General features: G+C 44.1%; 1 protein-coding gene across 3 annotated transcripts in view; it reads left to right on the forward strand.

The window, feature by feature from the left end:
- The window catches only part of WDPCP (WD repeat containing planar cell polarity effector), a 315,876-nt gene that overhangs the window by 285,631 nt on the left and 12,255 nt on the right, over positions 1-17,990 (forward strand). Inside the window, exon 17 of one of the 3 annotated variants that reach the window (XM_083175790.1) lies at positions 17,106-17,239. The exons of 1 other annotated variant lie outside the window; for it this stretch is intronic. In XM_083175790.1, the coding sequence (XP_083031916.1) occupies positions 17,106-17,224 (119 nt within the window). In that variant the 3' untranslated portion in view covers positions 17,225-17,239. Of the gene's footprint in view, positions 1-4; positions 1,440-17,105; positions 17,240-17,990 lie in introns of those variants that run through there. One more of the 3 variants, XM_083175792.1, reaches the window with a different exon arrangement.

The following is a 17,990-nucleotide window of genomic DNA, read 5'->3' on the forward strand; positions in this document are numbered from 1 at the left end:
ACAGGCCTGGACAAAGGTATGTTAGCAAGAGTCTTCAAATGCTCAGAGAAAGGAATCTAGCGCCGTACTAGAATATTCCATTAAGGCAAAACTAAGATTTGTTTTCAGTCAGTGAATAGATTCTTCAGATGGTATACACTCCTAAAAGGATTAGTTATGTTACAATTGAATTTCACTGCGGAAATGTATATATTTTCTAGTGTTTTATCTACAGTTAAAGTGGAAGTGTTTAAGACCCTTATTTTTGTGTATCACAAGTATTGAGAAGGAAAGAGTGACATGTTTCTTCCACATTTCTTGAGACATTCTTGTTTAGTGTAAATGTGCCTACGTGATATGCTAAAGGTGCATACAGACTGTACAATTTTTTTGAGCAATTTTATTGAAAAACATTTCCATTGAACCCAGTGTCCTGGATGAAAGATGTTGACCAAAGATATTGATGACAGACGAACAACAAATGATGATGCGCATACCCGCCAGTTGTTCATCAAGATTGTTCGTCAACTGTGCATGCAGCTCAATTTGGATATCTTTCAAAAAGAGCCTATAAACTGTAGCTAGATCTTTCGTCTTTCGTCAATATCTTTCATCCAGGACACTGGGTTCAATGGAAATGTCTTTCAACCAAATTGGTCAAAAAAATTGTACAGTTTGTACTTAAAGGATATGCTTGATAACGACCAGTCTTAAAGACATTACCAACGACAGCTTAACTCGTGGATGTGCCACTGACGATACTGTTTGTAAAACCGCTTAGGGTTTACCCACTATGGTGGGCATTCAATTAGTTCAGATTTTTCGTCTAGGTCAAAATTCAGCACTTTCTAATATTTTCTAGGGCAAATTAATATTCGCCTTATTCAATGAAAGTGGTAATTTTTCACATAGGCAAAAAATCGAATTGCTTTGCCACTTCCAGGTGAAATTGCAGGCATTTTCGAGTCAAGTCATTGTTCGCCCATGCCTTTTTCACCCCCGCATGGGCGAAAAATGACTCAAAAATTGGCAAAAAAGAAGCCCGCAATTAAATACTTATGGGCCGATTTAGGAGGTTATTCTGATCGGAGCGGCCAAACGTGCGTACGTTCGCCATTACCGCACGCTAGCCGTACGTGGCCATTAGGGTTAAGTCCACCCACAAATCAGCCGCTTACGTACGGGCAGAAATAGCGTAGAAGGGGAGTGGCGTACAAATGAGCGTACGGCAACGTACGCGGACGGCCCAGACCTTACACTCCGACAACTGGCGTACAACTGAGCGTACGGCGCCGTTTACGGACGCCTTTCGTCCGTCTTCCCAACGACTTCTTGCGGAGATCTGAGCGTACGCCAGCTTGCACGGACGGGTCCCTATTGTTTTCAATGGAAAACTCAGCTTTTGTCACCGCTCGTGAGAGTGAGCATACGTCCGTGCACGCTGGCATACCCTTCACATATATGGACCTGCAAATCTTGCCTCTCAACTACTAATCTGACAATTGATTAATTAATCTATTTGTTATTCAATTATTGTTTTCTATTAACTCAATTGTCTACCTTAATAAAGACCTAATAAAACTACATTTGAACCCACATTACATGTATATTTGTTATGTTCTAATGTGGCATTTTAATCACTATCTATGTGTCCCCATATTGCTGTTACTTTTAAATCAAGTTATGTTGGTGTTTCTGTATATGTACTAAATTATGTCCGTAATTACTTTGTCCAAAATGTGTAACATGTATACCTACCCTGATGTTATGTGTGATGTTTTAATCGAACAACATTAAACATTCATGCATTTTTACTATGTGTTATTTTACTCAAAAACACACACATTCACACATCAATCATTACCCCTCACCTCAAATTACAAGTATAACTTACAGTACACATCTGTATGTACCTACCCTTACAAGCCCTCTAACATATTTATTAGTAAAAACACAGGCAATTTCGAACTGTAATGAAACTTTTATTTTCTACAAAAATAATAAGGGGGGGGGATAAAAAAAAAATTAAAGGCGGGCCTCCAGAAGGCCAAAAATGAGCTGGAGGTACAGGAGGGTGATCATGATCTCCCGCATGAGGACTGCCACCTCCTCCTGGTGCTGTTCAGTGTCTGTAATGAAGGGATAAAACAAAAAATTAATATATAACATACACAAATGTTTGTTGTATTTGTACATAATAAAAAGTTCAGAGTTATGTGTGAAGGCCACATACATTTAGAAACTACAATGAAGATGGGTCTGCTGTAAACACAGTACTAAAAAAAAATATGTTAACACACACATACTGTACATAGTAAATAACATTAATTCAATAACTCCTTCATCAATGAATGTATGCTGTATCCCAATTGGTACTTTGGTTTTGGGGGACTCTCCTCTAACCTCACAATTAGCCTGTGCTATGTAAGGGTTATGACATTGTTGTGGCTTAAGCACTCCTTAGTATTTTAAATTTAGGACATTGCTGTACAAATTATAGGCCTACAGCTATGTTTGTAAAGCATGCATCCGCATGGCCTCACACACTATTACCAAAACAATCTCTACATTTAAGTTGCACCAGTGGCAGATTAAGCCTTTGGGGGGCCCGGGGTACTTTAGAGCGGGGGGCCCCCTTGCACTTGTCATTACTGGCCGCACACTGCATGGGCGAATATTATACTGTCAAAACACAGAGTAAAGGCAGAATAAACTTGGTCAATGGTTACCTGCAGGGGATATATATATATATATATATATATATATATATATATATATATATATATATATACACACACCACATGAAAAGCCTGTGTTTGGCCCTCTGCCCCTTACTTTGGAGGAGACCTCACAGTCCTAGTGCTGCCTCTGATTAAAAACCCTCCTATGACTAAGCTGCTGCTGCTGTTCTCCATGGACCTGAGAAGCATGTAATGAGCTCCACCAATCAGAGCTCAGCACAAACTTCTCAGCCTCTGTCCTCTGGTGCAAAGTGTCATGGGACTTAGTCAACTCCCAGAAATGCACTGCACACTTGTGCAATCAGTGTGCCTTGGCTCCCGATGCTCAGCACCATAAATCATTGTCACATTGGCAGATAGGTGAAGCTGCAGCACTACCCCACCCATGCACAAAACATTTAGCTAAAAAAAAAAAAAACATAACTTAAACATTTTATTTTTAAAAAATACATGACAACCACAGGGGGCCCCTAGCTAGAGGGGGGCCCAGGGGCACTGACCCCTTGCGCCTCCATTATAATCCGGCCCTGTGTTGCACATCATGCTGGGAACTGGAGTTACCCAACACCTGGAGCCACATAACTACCACACCACTAATGTCGGATATCTCATTGGATGTACTGTTATGTCAATTATTCAAGGGGTGAGGCATGGCCACACTCAAAAAAACCACCAAGGGGAGCCTTGTTCCTGGAGAAGGACAGGACACACCTCATGGTCGGCCTGCAGTGATATGTTGCAACTAATGTTGATGTTGGATACACATATGTGGTTGTTGTGATTGTTTATGTGTAGAAATGTGTAGGTCAACATTAGACACATTATTTACTTACGGCTACTTGAGCCATCCTGGTTGCCGCTGGTTGGCTGTGCAGTGGTTGGGGGGGTCAGGAGCAAGGGGGATGGTCCTGGAGTTTGGACCGAGGTAGTGGGTGTGAGTGGGGAGTGGAGAGGTTTGGGGGTGGGTGGTGGAGAGGTGTAGGGGGGTAGGAAATGGGGTGGGGGGGGTGGGGGGAGGGGGGGGGGTTGTGGAGGGGGTGGGGGTTGTGGAGGGGGAAGGGGATGGGGAAATTGTGTGGGTCCAAGCGGCACCCAGTGTCTCCAGTGTTGGGGAGGGGGAGGGGGTGTGGGTTGGGGAGGGGGTTGTGGAGGGGGTGGCGGTTGTGGAGGGGGTGGGGGTTGTGGAGGGGGTGGGGGTTGTGGAGGGGGAAGGGGATGGGGAAATTGTGTGGGTCCAAGCGGCACCCAGTGTCTCCTCTTCTTCCTCCTCCTCTTCTTCCTCCTCCTCTTCTTCCTCCTCCTCCTCTTCCTCCTCCTCTTTCTTCTCCTCCTCCTCCTCCTCTTCCTCCTCCTCTTCTTCCTCCTCTTCTTCCTCCTCCTCCTCTTCCTCCTCCAGGGCTGCCTGGTCCCGGGCTGCCTGGTCCCGGGCTGCCTGCTCCCGGGCTTCCATGCGTGCCCTTGCCCGTGCTGAAATGTTCATGTTGATGGCATAGAAATCGAAGATTGGGTTTCATAAAAAAGGGGGAAAGAAAAATTCACATTAGTCATGCTCATAACCTTCAAAATTATCATTGCTGTGATATTTCAGACATTTATCATGTAAACTATTTGATATCCTACACCCAAAAACTGATCAACTACTTAAACCCCCCCTATACACCCCCTATACACCCATATACACCCATATACCCCCCATATACACCCATATACACCCCATATACACCCATATACACCCATATACCCCCCATATACACCCATATACCCCCCATATACACCCATATACACCCATATACCCCCCATATACACCCATATACCCCCCATATACACCCATATACCCCCCATATACACCCATATACACCCCCATATACACCCATATACACCCATATACCCCCCATATACACCCATATACACCCATATACCCCCCATATACACCCATATACACCCATATACACCCATATACCCCCCATATACACCCATATACCCCCCATATACACCCCCATATACACCCATATACCCCCCATATACACCCATATACACCCCATATACACCCATATACACCCCCATATACATCCCCATACTCAGCAACATATTTATAAAAAGTACACAAAACATTGCTAAAAAACGCTGACATACTAGTAATCAAAACTTACATCGGCCAATATGGCGGCGAAGGCTGCTCAGCAAAACTGGCTGCCGCCGGCGCAGGTCTGACCAGCGCCGCTCAACCTGCCCCAGGCTTCTGCGGACGCCGGTCGTAGAGAAGATCAGGCGGCGGGCAGCAGTATACGCCCGCCGCTTGTCGGCATTGCTAACATATGGGCCCCTGGGCCCCAGGTGACGGTCCATAACGTCGACCAGGGCCAACAGCTCAGGGGTGGAAAAGGGCCTAGCACGATTAGACGTCATAGTGGCAATGGCGCAGTTATTAATTGCAGGTACATATATCACTTTTGGTGCTTGCTGATTGGTCGAAAAAATTGTTTGTTTGGTATTAACTTTATTAATCCCTCTTACAGTAACAAACTGGATGCGAATAGAAACTTACGCGGACCGTTCCGATATTCACACACCACAACCAACAGCATGCATTCAATGTAGAGATGAACTGTATATACAGTGTGCTGAAACTAATACACGCAACCATCAACTTATAACTACGCTGCTTAAAGGGGGCACGATACACCGATATCCATGGAGAGGAGTACTGTATTTACAGTGTGCGGAAAATAATACACGCAACCCTCTACTTATAACTACGCTGCTTAAAGGGGGCACGATACACCGATATCCATGGAGAGGAGTACTGTATTTACAGTGTGCGGAAAATAATACACGCAACCCTCTACTTATAACTACGCTGCTTAAAGGGGGCACGATACACCGATATCCATGGAGAGGAGTACTGTATTTACAGTGTGCGGAAAATAATACACGCAACCCTCTACTTATAACTACGCTGCTTAAAGGGGGCATGATACACCGATATCCATGGAGAGGAGTACTGTATTTACAGTGTGCGGAAAATAATACAGGCAACCCTCTACTCATAACTACGCTGCTTAAAGGGCCACAATGCGACATGTTGCTGTATGACAATTTCATACACATTACATATGTAAGGAAAGCATTGTAACGTGTAGTTTTGAAATGTGACTCACAAGGCATACATGAACTCCAACAGATACCAGCTGACAACACTCATCATTGGAATGACAGGTGCACACATTTCACGATGTAGCCCACAATGCTCCACAACCTGTGTATTTGCATATACAGGTGATTGTTCAGGTGGTTGAGACCTGCGTAATGTAAGCGGGAATTATCGGCGGGAAATATCGGCGTAAATTTGCATCTACATTGCGTGGAAAAATATACGCCCCCTTGTTCATGGCGGGAGATTAACATATAAATATTCAGTCAGATGCAGCCCACAATTGCTGCAAACATGTCTGACTCAGACGATTCCGCAGCTGAGGACGCTCTGCAGAGAGCTACAGCACAATCCCTGCTTGATGCACTGAACAAGAGGGAACAGGAGCGGAGAAGGAGGGCCCAAGAGAGGAGTAGCCTGCAAGATCAAGCGGGCTCCTCAGTAACAGGCCCTGGTGAACCTCCACCAGCTCCACAAGGGCCAAGCAACCAGCCAGAACAAGAGGTTGCATCTCTCCAAACAGGTGTGACCCAGCAGGTGCATGGTGAGAGAACTGGGGCCACCAGAAAACGTGCTGCAACATCTAGGGTGATGAATGAGCAGGATACCACCACCAGAAAGAGAAACCCTGCATTTGTAGAGGCCGAAATGCGAATTCTAGTGCCCAGGGCACGCGAATGGATTGAATTGGCAACCAGGAAGCCGGGTGCCAGTGCAAGGAGAAACCTTTGGGACAAGATCACAGAGGAAGTGAACCAGGTGGCACCAGTGGTCAGAACTTGGGACGCGGTGAAGAAAAGGTTAGTGTGTTTGTCAGGGCAATTTTTCAGCAGTCTCCAGCAGGAACTGAGGCCCTTATTCTAGTTCACTCTTTCTGCCCAAATATTTCTTAGATGGACAAAACCATGTGCACTGCAGGTGAGGCAGGTGTTACTTGTGCAGAGATAATCAGATTTGGGTGGGGTTTTACACCTGCCTCACCTGCAGTGCACATGGTTTTGTCCATCAAAGAAATATTTGGGCAGAAAGAGTGAACTAGAATAAGGGCCTCAGTTCCTGCTGGAGACTGCTGAAAAATTGCCCTGGTCTTTGTCCCCCTGATAATGTCATATGTGTGTACATATGTTACATGTATGTTTTGAGACTAATAGAAAGGTGTGTTTGTAGATAGTGCTACACTTCAATGTCACATGTGAACACAACCATGTCTAATAACCCACATTGATATATGAAACATGCACCATTGGTGTGATGTGAGGTTATGGGCACAGTTATGCTCATGTGAAGTATGTGATGGGACAAGAGAAAGTGTGTTTTTGAAAGAGTTGTTGTAACATGTTCCATATGATGCTACTGAAACAAGAATGAGCAAACTGTGCACATGTAGCTGGTGAGAAACTACACATCCCAGTATGCCATTCCATAGTTAAATTACTCCATAATAACCACATTGTCAAGCTATGGTGGAATGTGTAGTTTAACACCAGGTGGAGGTGCCTAATTTGGCCATGGATGATGTCATTTCTGCATAGTGATGTATGTATGTGCATTTAGTGGCCTAATGAATGAGATGAGACACTGAAATGCCTCCTAATTGAGACATGAATGTGTGTGTGGGACACATATGGCAAAAAAACATAAGATCACCCACACTAGGAAATGTCATGTAGCTAGGGGTACCACATAGTCCCTTTAATTCCGGACACATATTAATTACACAGGTTCTGTGGCTGGCTGACTTCAAGACTCCACTTCACCTAATTTTAAACTGCCACAGAACCTGTGTAAGTAACATGTGTCCGGAATTAAAGGGACTAGGTGGTAACCCTACACGTAGCACAGTGGTGCACATATCTCATGGTGATATTTGTATTTTTAAACTTGTAGGTGGACTGACTTCAAAAGTGCACTGAAGAGGAAGATGACTGACCGGTACAACCACAGCATGTCCACCGGGAGAGGTCCTATGCCTGACCATTTGGAGTATACCCCCCTGGAGCTGGACTCCTGTGACGTGATTGATGTGGGGGAGATCAGGGGGATCTCCAATATGGACAGTGAGCTCCCGGCGGAGGTCTTTGCTGCTGCTTTTGATGGTAAGTCACAGTAATGCATTGTATTTAGAAAGATATTTTTTATTGCGTATGTGATGGTGACATTGTTTTCAATTCTTATCCTAGCAGAAGCAGAAAGCCAGGATGTACCGGCAGCATCTTCCTCTGCAGAGCCACAGGTGGAGCAAGTGGTCCAGCCTCCACCAAGACGTCGCCCCCAGCCCCAGGAGACATGGAATGAGAGCCTGTTGGTGACGCTGGACAGGATCGAGCAGCAAGGGGTGGATGCTGCGATCCGTCAGCAGCAGGTGGCGGATTTTCTGGCGGAGTGGAAGGCCACAAACCAGCTGCAGGTTGAGGCCTTGAACCGCATTAATGAAACTCTGGCGGCTGGCATAGTAAGCATTGGCCAACACCTCAGCCGCCAGAATGAACTTCTTGCGGAGCAGCTGTCCACCGCCAGGTCCCAACGGGACAATCCCCCATCTGCTGCCCCACCCCAAGCTGCTCCCCAACCTTCCACCTCGGCTGACCCTCCTGTGTCGACTAGGGGAAGACGCCGAAAGCCAGCTGAGCCAAAGGCCCCTGTCCCCAAGGCCCCATCTAAAAGGGGCAAAAAAGGGCCCAAATGAGACCTGGTTCACTTCCTCTGTGGTTGGAGGCCAAAGGTTTAAATTGCACTGGACATCCGCTTCCTGAGTTGGCCATCGATCCATTTGCGTGCCATGGGCATTAATGTTCGTATTTTGACCTCTACAAATGCAGGATATTTTTTTTTGGTGGTGTGTATCTTGCTTAGTATTCACCCTGGTTGTTGCAGTACGTATTCTGGTGTCCCCATTTCTTTCACCATTGCATTTGCAGGGTAACACATGTTTGGAGATATGCAACCTCTTGTTCTGGCTGTTTTATTATTTGTGTGTCTATTTTATTTGTTTATTTGATTTCTCACATTAAAGTGTCAAGCTGTGATGCTGAACAGCAAATAAATTTATTTTACAAATTAAATCTAAATTGTGGTATGTGTCATTTCTTGTGTGAAACAAATACTAGATTTATGTGTACTTACTGACCAGGGTATTTTTGAACATTTGTTGAAGTGTGGTCGAAGTTTCCCATGTGTAACCCTCTCCATGGCCATTCCCATGTTCCTATCCAACTTTTCCCTGCTAATTAGTTTGTGTCAGCACATGTGCAGAGCAACTTAATAGGTGAGAAAGCAGTTTGTGTGCAGGTGAGGTAGCTCCTACAGTAGTAGGTAAAAGCAGGTCCAGAACAATGCTTTCCTCATGGAGTGGGTGAGGCAGACAAACAAGGGTCAAAAGGTACATTTGTGTAGGAATGCATATGTGTCCTCCCTAAAAAAAGATGTGTGAATGGGCCAAACATGATAAATTAGCTTGTGAACAAACATGCATAACTTTTTAAATATATATGATTTGACAGTGTCATAAGCAGATGTAGGAATCCTTTGTTAGAGAGATGAGAGTGCAATAATGTGATTGGTGGCATCTTACATCCAGAGTGTAGTCAAATCCAAATCATAGCAGATGAGATAGTGGTACAGGTCATTATTTTGGGTACTATACAAAGATTGTGTGCAAAATAGTGGTCATGGGCTTAAAACATTGCTGAAACATCCTTTGTAGGTGTTAGATGTGGTTTATGTTATTGTATCCTAAATACAAAACCTATGTTAGTATTAGAGTGAACACGTTGACACATGTCGACTTGTGTAGATTGAGTGTGCTACTGCGTAAAGTCTATGAAAGCACGTAGTGAATGTGTCTAACTGTTTAGCAAATACCTACCTTAGCGTATAAAAAGATTCTTACCTTAAATTAAACAAACCTTTAAATGTGGAGAAGTATAGAAACATAAGCTTCCAATGTGTTTGCGTGCTGTATGTGTGGCTTGCAGGTAGTGAAATCATGGTTTGGACTTAATAGACTGCAGCATTGCTTATTACATTCAGGTGTATGTGTTTGAGTAGTAATCAGGGTTAATTAGCCTACTCAGGCGCACGCTGGCATGCGGTATCTGTAGGGGTGGTTTGAGCTGGCGGTTGGCGGCCGCCTGTTTGGTGTCCGAAATGAACGGTGCCTTAGTCGATCGTGCGGTAGTAGCACCGCTCATTTTTGGTGCACACCCCCGTGTACGCCCATATTTACGCCCATTTTCCCTCATTATTTCGCCCGCTCCCATCAACACGCCCCTATGCCGCCCCATTACCCGTACACTCGCGTACAGGTTTTTTCGCACGTTGAGAGCCCGGCCGTAAGCGTTGTGGAGTGTTCGCGCCGGCGCATTAGCGTATCTGCACATGCGCAGATCATGAAAAACCCCGGGACGTACGCGTACGGCCCGGCCGCTCCAACCAGAATAAGGCCCTTAGTTCCATTTTTTGCCTATGTGAAAAAAGTACTAATTGAATACCTGTGCATGGATCTGTCGAACTCGCCAACCTGGACTTTGTCTGTTTGTTTTTGAGATTTTTAATCATTTTGAGGGTGCAAATTGAAAATTGAAAATTTGCACCGTATTACATTTGCAATTTTAATGTTTTCTGTGAGAAAACATCTGGATTCGATTTTGAATATGTGATTTTCTTTTAGAGAGGTCAAAACATCCAAATTTCACGGCAATGTGCGACCATTTTTTACCTAAAAATCGCACCCTATTACATTTCACCCCTGGTCTCTAATGGCTGCACAAACTTTTATGTGGGCTGGCCACACCCCTTGTGGTAACTGACCACACACCTTAAGCTTGGCTCCCTCCTACTGCATTCCCCTGGTGGGCCATTCATGCCCCAGTCTGAAACTGAGCAAAGGTGTTTTTCAGTACAGAGCACTTTATTTAACTCTCCATTTTTCTCTGTAATTAGTTGTTATTGTACATTTTCGTTGGCATTGAGTGATTTGGAAGGGAGAGCTTTCACGTGAAAGCAGAAAGATGACAAAAGCCTGCCGAATGCTCTGCTATGAAGAACTACAGTGGTGGTTGGGGGGGTGAGACACGACAAACCAGTTGGAGAACCTGTGGCAAACAGCAGTAGAGTGGCACAGGGCTTCCAACACCTGCCTGCGTACTTTATGTCCCAAGGGTGTTCCTGTGTCTCCTGTTCTCTGAACAGTGCAGACATTCTGCCAATATCCTCTTGCGAGGAATAATCTCTGTGTTGTGTCTGCTAACACTGTATACGCATTATAGACTGTGACCTCAGTAAGTTTGAAGTCACAGTAAACCTGTACTTCAAATATGCCGTTTTCCTAATCTTTCTGTCATCTAGGCAAACAGAATATATTGACTTGCTCCCACTTTGAGCCAGAAAATGGATGGGTGTGTTATCCCCAGCGCCCTTGTCAGCATCTATATCCCCGTCATGCATTCACAACCTTTTACTTTTAAGGCATGCATTTCAACAAATGCTTTTTAAACTTGACATATTCTGATGTGACATTTACATTTTTGCTGCTGATATATTCATTGCTACCTAAATTGACAGTTCTTTCTTAAACAAAACAAAATAGAGGACAGAGCAAGGCGTACACTAAATGCAGAGAGCAGGACAGATGCCTGTTAACGAACCCTGCTACACAAATACACTCCCGCACACATTTCAGTGGTCTAAGACCAGGTTCTTGATGGGAGCTGAAGACAGATACACACCCCAAAAACATCGTTGACACACCTACAACTACCCATTACCTTCCTGTCTATCCGCGTTAAAATCTTAAAATCTTGCTGTGAGCAGCATCTTAAAGGTACCTTGGTGTGTTTGCAGTGCAATAAAGGCACATACGCAGTCTGTCGGTAATCACTTAGTTGTGTGAGAATCGGTATTGCATACAACCATGGATTCATGTCGTGGCGGCTATACATATGGTAGGTTCATGTTCAGGGCCCTTTCTAGACAATTTGCCTCCCAGGAAAAGAACATTATAAAATGCCTCCGCCATAGACATATTAATAAAGATACATTTAGAATGAACAAAGAACTTGGCCTTGCAGGAACACACTACCTTACACCCCCACAGTAGTGCCCCTGGCACCATATTTTGCCTCAGACAGTATTGCCCCTGTTACCATGTTATGCACCAAAGAATAATGCTCCTGACACCCTATTATTCCCCACACAGAAATATCCCTGACACCATATCATGCTACACACAGTAATGCCCCTGGCACCATATTATGCCCCACACAAGAGTGCCCCTTGCACCATATGATGCCTCACACAGTAATGCCCCTGACACCGTATTATGCCACACAGTAATGTGCCTGACACCATATTATGCCCCATATAATAATGCCCCTGACACCATATTAAGCCCACACAGAAATGCCTATGACACAATATTATGTCCCACATAGTAATGCCATTAACACCATATTATGCCCCACATTGTAATGCCCTCATAACCATATTATGCCCCACACAGTAATGCCCCTGACATCATATCAAACCTCACACAGTAATGCCTCTGACACAATATTATGCTCTGCAAAGTAATGCCCCTGACACCATATTATGCCCCACACAGCAATGCCCCTGACACCATTTTCTGCCCCACACAGTAATCTTCCTCACACCATATTATACTTCACACAGTAATTCCCCCGATACCATATTATGCCTCACACAGTATTACCCCTGACCCCATATTATGTCCACACAGTAATCTCCCGGTCACCATATTATGCCCCACACAGTAATGCACTTAACACCATATTATGTCCCACACAGTAAAGGCCCCAACATGATATTATTCCTCATACAGTAATGGTCCTGACACAATATTATGCCCAACACAGTAATGCCCCTAGAACCATAATATGCCCCACATTGTAATGCCTACATAAACATATTATTCCCCACACAGTAATGCCCCTAATACCATAATATGCCCCCAACACAGTTTTATGCCCTACGCAGTAATGCCCCCAACACCATATTCTGCCCCACACAGTAATGCCCCATAGCCATATTATGCCCTACACAGTAATGTCCCTATCGCCATATTATGACTTACACAGTAATGCCCCTGACACTGTGTTATGCCCCACAAAGTAATGCCCCAACACCATATTATACCCCACACAGTAATGCCCCTGACACCATATTATGCCCCACATAGTAATTCTCCTGACACTATATTATGCTGCACAACAATAATTTCCTTGACACCATATTATGCCTCACACAGTAATGCCCCTGACACCATATTCTGCCCCACACAGGAATGCCCCATAACCATATTATGTGCTACACAGTAATGTCCCTATCACCATATTATGACTTACACAGTAATGCCCCTGACACTGTGTTATGCCCCACAAAGTAATGCCCCCAACACCATATTATACCCCACACAGTAATGCCCCTGACACCATATTATGCCCCACATAGTAATTCTCCTGACACTATATTATGCTGCACAACAATAATTTCCTTGACACCATATTATGCCTCACACAGTAATGCCCCTGACACCATATTCTGCCCCACACAGGAATGCCCCATAACCATATTATGTGCTACACAGTAATGTCCCTATCGCCATATTATGACTTACACAGTAATGCCCCTGACACAGTGTTATGCCCCACAAAGTAATGCCCCTGACACCATATTATGCCCAACATAGTAATTCTCCTGACACTATATTATGCTGCACAACAATAATCTCCTTGACACCATATTATGCCTCACACAGTAATGCCCCTGACACCATAATATGCCCCACACAGCAAATGCCCCTTGCATCGTATTTTAATGTCTCACATAGTAATGCCCCTGACACCATATAATAATGCGAGTTGCTCACTCACTGGGCAGTGTGCAGAGGGGAGGGTGGGACGTGGGCAGTGGTGGTGCTGGGCCATGGGAACCCCCAGCATTTTATGTACATCCCCATCAAAACGCTAGGCGTTCCCATGGCTATGTGGGTGGGCCGATGCCTGCTGGGGGCGGGCAGCTGACATCAAAGGAAGCCGATCTTCGCAGCTTACTGAGTCAACTAGAATCAGGCCCACTGCCCAGACATAAGGTGCCCCGTGCAATTACATTGCTCACCCCACCCTAAAACAGCCCTGTTTATGTCCCCTTTGTACAAGCTTTCAGGAGACATAAAGAATATACCTGATACAATTTTGTATGTGTTTGTTTTCAACACATGTTAACGGATGTTACAATAAAAGTTATTCCACTTTAGACCACACCTGTTTGAAGTGTTAAATTAATTTAAATGACTTTGCTGTTTCTGCAACATCACCTGGGCTGTATCATTATGATGTGAAACATTCCAAAGCTCTTGAGAATTTCAATCACCTCTCAAGAAGCAATGCTGAGACACAAGTAATAACGCATGAGGAGTGTGTGCACATTCTATCAGCCATTTTACTTACATTAAAAAATGCACCTCAGACTCCAGTGGGTGTATATAGCCTGTAGGGTGTCTTAAGCCTCTTTTCCTACTGCCAAAGGGGCATTATCCAGAATTATTTTATTGTGAAACGATTATCACACATCATTTAGATTGACCCGAGTTCAGAAAGTAGATATATTATAGAATAATGTTCGGTACTTATGTAGTATCTAGGCGTCCGATTTTTTGATTGTATGCCTTAACTTAAGGCATACAATCAGATGCGATGCGATATCGCATCGCATGCGAACATCGGATGCGATGCGATGACCCGATTTTTCCATAGGAATCAATGTTAAAATGGACTGAGTCCATTTTAACATGGAATTCAATGGGAAAAAGGGGTCCTTTTCATACCCCTACTATCCAAGTGGGCATGGAGTTGGATATAAACCTGTGGCGAGCGAAGCGAGCCCCGCGAGGGGACGGTATTCTGTGTCCCCTCGCGGGGCTCGCTACGCTCGCCACGCTTCGGGCTCGGTGGCTCGCTACACTCGCCACAGGTTTATATCCAACTCCATGCCCACTTGGATAGTAAGGGTATGAAAAGGAACCCTTTTTCCCATTGAATTCCATGTTAAAATGGACTCAGTCCATTTTAACATTGATTCCTATGGAAAAATCGGGTCATCGCATCGCATCGCATCCGATGGTCGCATGCGATGCGATGCGATGTGCCCGATCCGACCCGATTTCTAAATCGGACGCCCAGATACTACATAAGTACCGAATGTTCCATCAAATGTAATTTCTAAGGATATTATAAGACAGAATTCTAAGCGTATAGATGCCCGGCCGTGGGGATGTCCATGATCAAATATCGATGCCAGACTCCTGATGCAGGGAATCTCCACAGGGTTCTGGTAAATATGCTTACCTATACTCTCTCCTTTAAAATGACTTCTAATATCCATAATGATCTATAATGAGATGCGCATTATTTGTGGTAATACACAACTTTTGCTAATAAACAAACTGTGGTGAAAACATAATTTACTGTTGGCTTAGCTATTCTTTGTAGGCATCTTATACTGTACATTGGCTGATATTCAATTAGGGAGGAAAAAAATACCAGGTGAGAATAAGTAATTTTTTTGCAATCTTTCCAGATGTTTGAAAACTATTTTAAGCTATCCAATTGCCCACCCAGAACAATGTTCGAAATTACAGTTTCATTGAATCCTTGGTGTTTTTCATCGAAAAAGCAGGGTTTTTAGGGATTTTGCTTCACCTGTTGAAGGCAGGTGAAACAAAATCCCCGATAAGCAGCGACTCACGGCGGCTTATTGGGGCTAATAGAATAGCCCACAGCAAGACAATTGAATACCGGCCATAGTGTACATTGGTATCACTTCAGTAAATGGACTATTTGTAACAGATAGCAAATAGTGTGGCAATAACACACTCCAAATATTGGCAGTTGATACAAATGATTTACAAAAAAAAAGCTTTTGCCCCTATAAGAATGTCTTCCCTCGTGGTTGCTGCAGTCACATTAAGCATCCCTTCTCATTGCAGATGGTCCTGACTGAGTTTATGATCAGTATGCATTTGTTTGTGCGGCTTTTCCACCAAAAAATGCATCTTATTTGTATTGTTATGCAAATTCTTCCTAACAATGGAGGTTATTTAGACCTGACCACTAACGGCCAGTAAACCCCCCCCCCCCCCAAATGGCGGCTTCCTGTCAATCAAGCAACAGTTGGCTTATAAAGAAAAAAATAACTACATTTTGGCGCTGTTTGGCTCCACACATGCGATCCGGTAATTGATCATTTGATAATCGGTCACAGTGCGAATTTGCACTACAGTGATCAGGTCTGAATAACCCCCTACATTTGTACATTTACTCTGTAGTATAATTTAATATTATCTTAATTATTTAGGATTGACAAATGTTTTATTAGTTGGTTAAGCCTATGCTAATCACATTGGTAATGGAAATAATGAACAGAGAAGTAGGATTAAACGCACATCATTCACTGCTTGTATTGATATGGGTGCACCATGAGCAGTTGGTAGTTATCTTATTCACTCCTTTAGTTTTATAGTACTGTATTGCAAAATAATATAACTAAATTCCCTACAACTATATGCAAAAGGTGGTCCCCTAGGGGATGGACAGGCGCTGGTATTGGTTCAGAAGTGGGATAGTTAGTCCCACAAACAAAAAGTAGGAAAAGAATAGTGGCACAGCGCTGTTTTGAGGAGGAATAAACACCATGGGATGTATATAATAAATATTAATAAAAATACACATAAATTCAGTTCATAAAAAATAGCATTATATATATATATATATATATATATATATATGTTAGTATTTTGATAAAATAGTCTCACTGTCAGGAAGGAAATTGAAGCCACTGGAACTTGGAACTGTAATATTGTTCCTTTTGGGAGGTGCGAAGTGCTGTAGCCGCTGTTAATATATTCCAATATTTGAAAAGGTGCAGAGGAGTGTGGTGTCCACTCAATTTTAGGAGTGTCCCATTAGGGGGTCACAGGAAGAGTCAATATGGTGAGTGACATGTGAATCCAAAGGGACCTGGATATCCTGTGGTCAATGATGGTAGATACGTGGTGGACCACCAATCAGTTGCAGTCTACTGACCTGCTTTCGATACCTGTATATACTTCACCTCAAAAGATGTGGAGGTGAGTGCAGGAGGACACTATTTTCAGGGATTGATGTTACAGGTAATTCATGGTAAGTAAATGATGATTGAATATTTACTTTTACCTACAGTGAACACTGTACACTGGGTCAGGCTTGCCTACCCTCCTGGAATGGCCAGGAGCCTCCCGAAAATCGTGTCCTTCTCCCGGCCCCCCGGGAAGGTGAGCAAGTCTCCCGCTTTCTGGTGATAGCCCCCGCTCCCCCTTGCCTGCTGGTTTAATTACTGTAAATTGCGGGTATGCGGTGAGGGGGCGGGGCTTAAATGACGCGATCGCTACCTTTAAGCATTGCACCCTCTCCGCGGCCCGCGAATCACTGCATTTTCCAGCATGGGGGCGGGGCCAAGTGATGTCAGCCTTGCCCCCGCCCCCTGACGTGTTGCCTCTCCAGGCTTCTCCCGGAGAGGTGAAATCTAAAGTAGGCAAGTATGCACTGGGTACCTACTGTACATGTTTATAGAGCTATCACTGTGTCACATAATTATTCTGTGCTCATTGTAAACAAAATATTGTGCAGTACAGAGCAAATACAGATCATAAATGTAGATGTACAAATTTAGGGGGGGATTTAATTAGCCAGTTACTTACCATAGGCTCATTTCAGCAGAGGGGCTATTCAATTAGTCCTGAAGGAGTCCCGAAGTTAGACCACAGTCTGCAGTTAATTAAGTTTTCTTTTTGAGCTTCATCCGGTTCAAAAAGAAATCCCTGATAAATGGGGTGCCAGGCCATATTAGCCCATAGGTCTGGGAACTTATCCCAGACTCTTTCAGTTAACGCCTGTTAGCACAGTAATTTACTGGTTGAGAACATGTACCTTTTCACCAGTGGTAAATTGCCAGGGCCAATGAATTCAGACCTATTCACACAAGTCCAAATTTGTCCCCGATGGTGGGAGTCTGCGCATGCGCGATTATGTACCATCCGTGGGCAGCACGGATGGTTTAACGGTTAG

The sequence above is a fragment of the Crinia signifera genome, chromosome 3 (genome assembly GCF_055691185.1).
Source record: "Crinia signifera chromosome 3, ASM5569118v1, whole genome shotgun sequence".
NCBI lineage: Eukaryota > Metazoa > Chordata > Amphibia > Anura > Myobatrachidae > Crinia > Crinia signifera.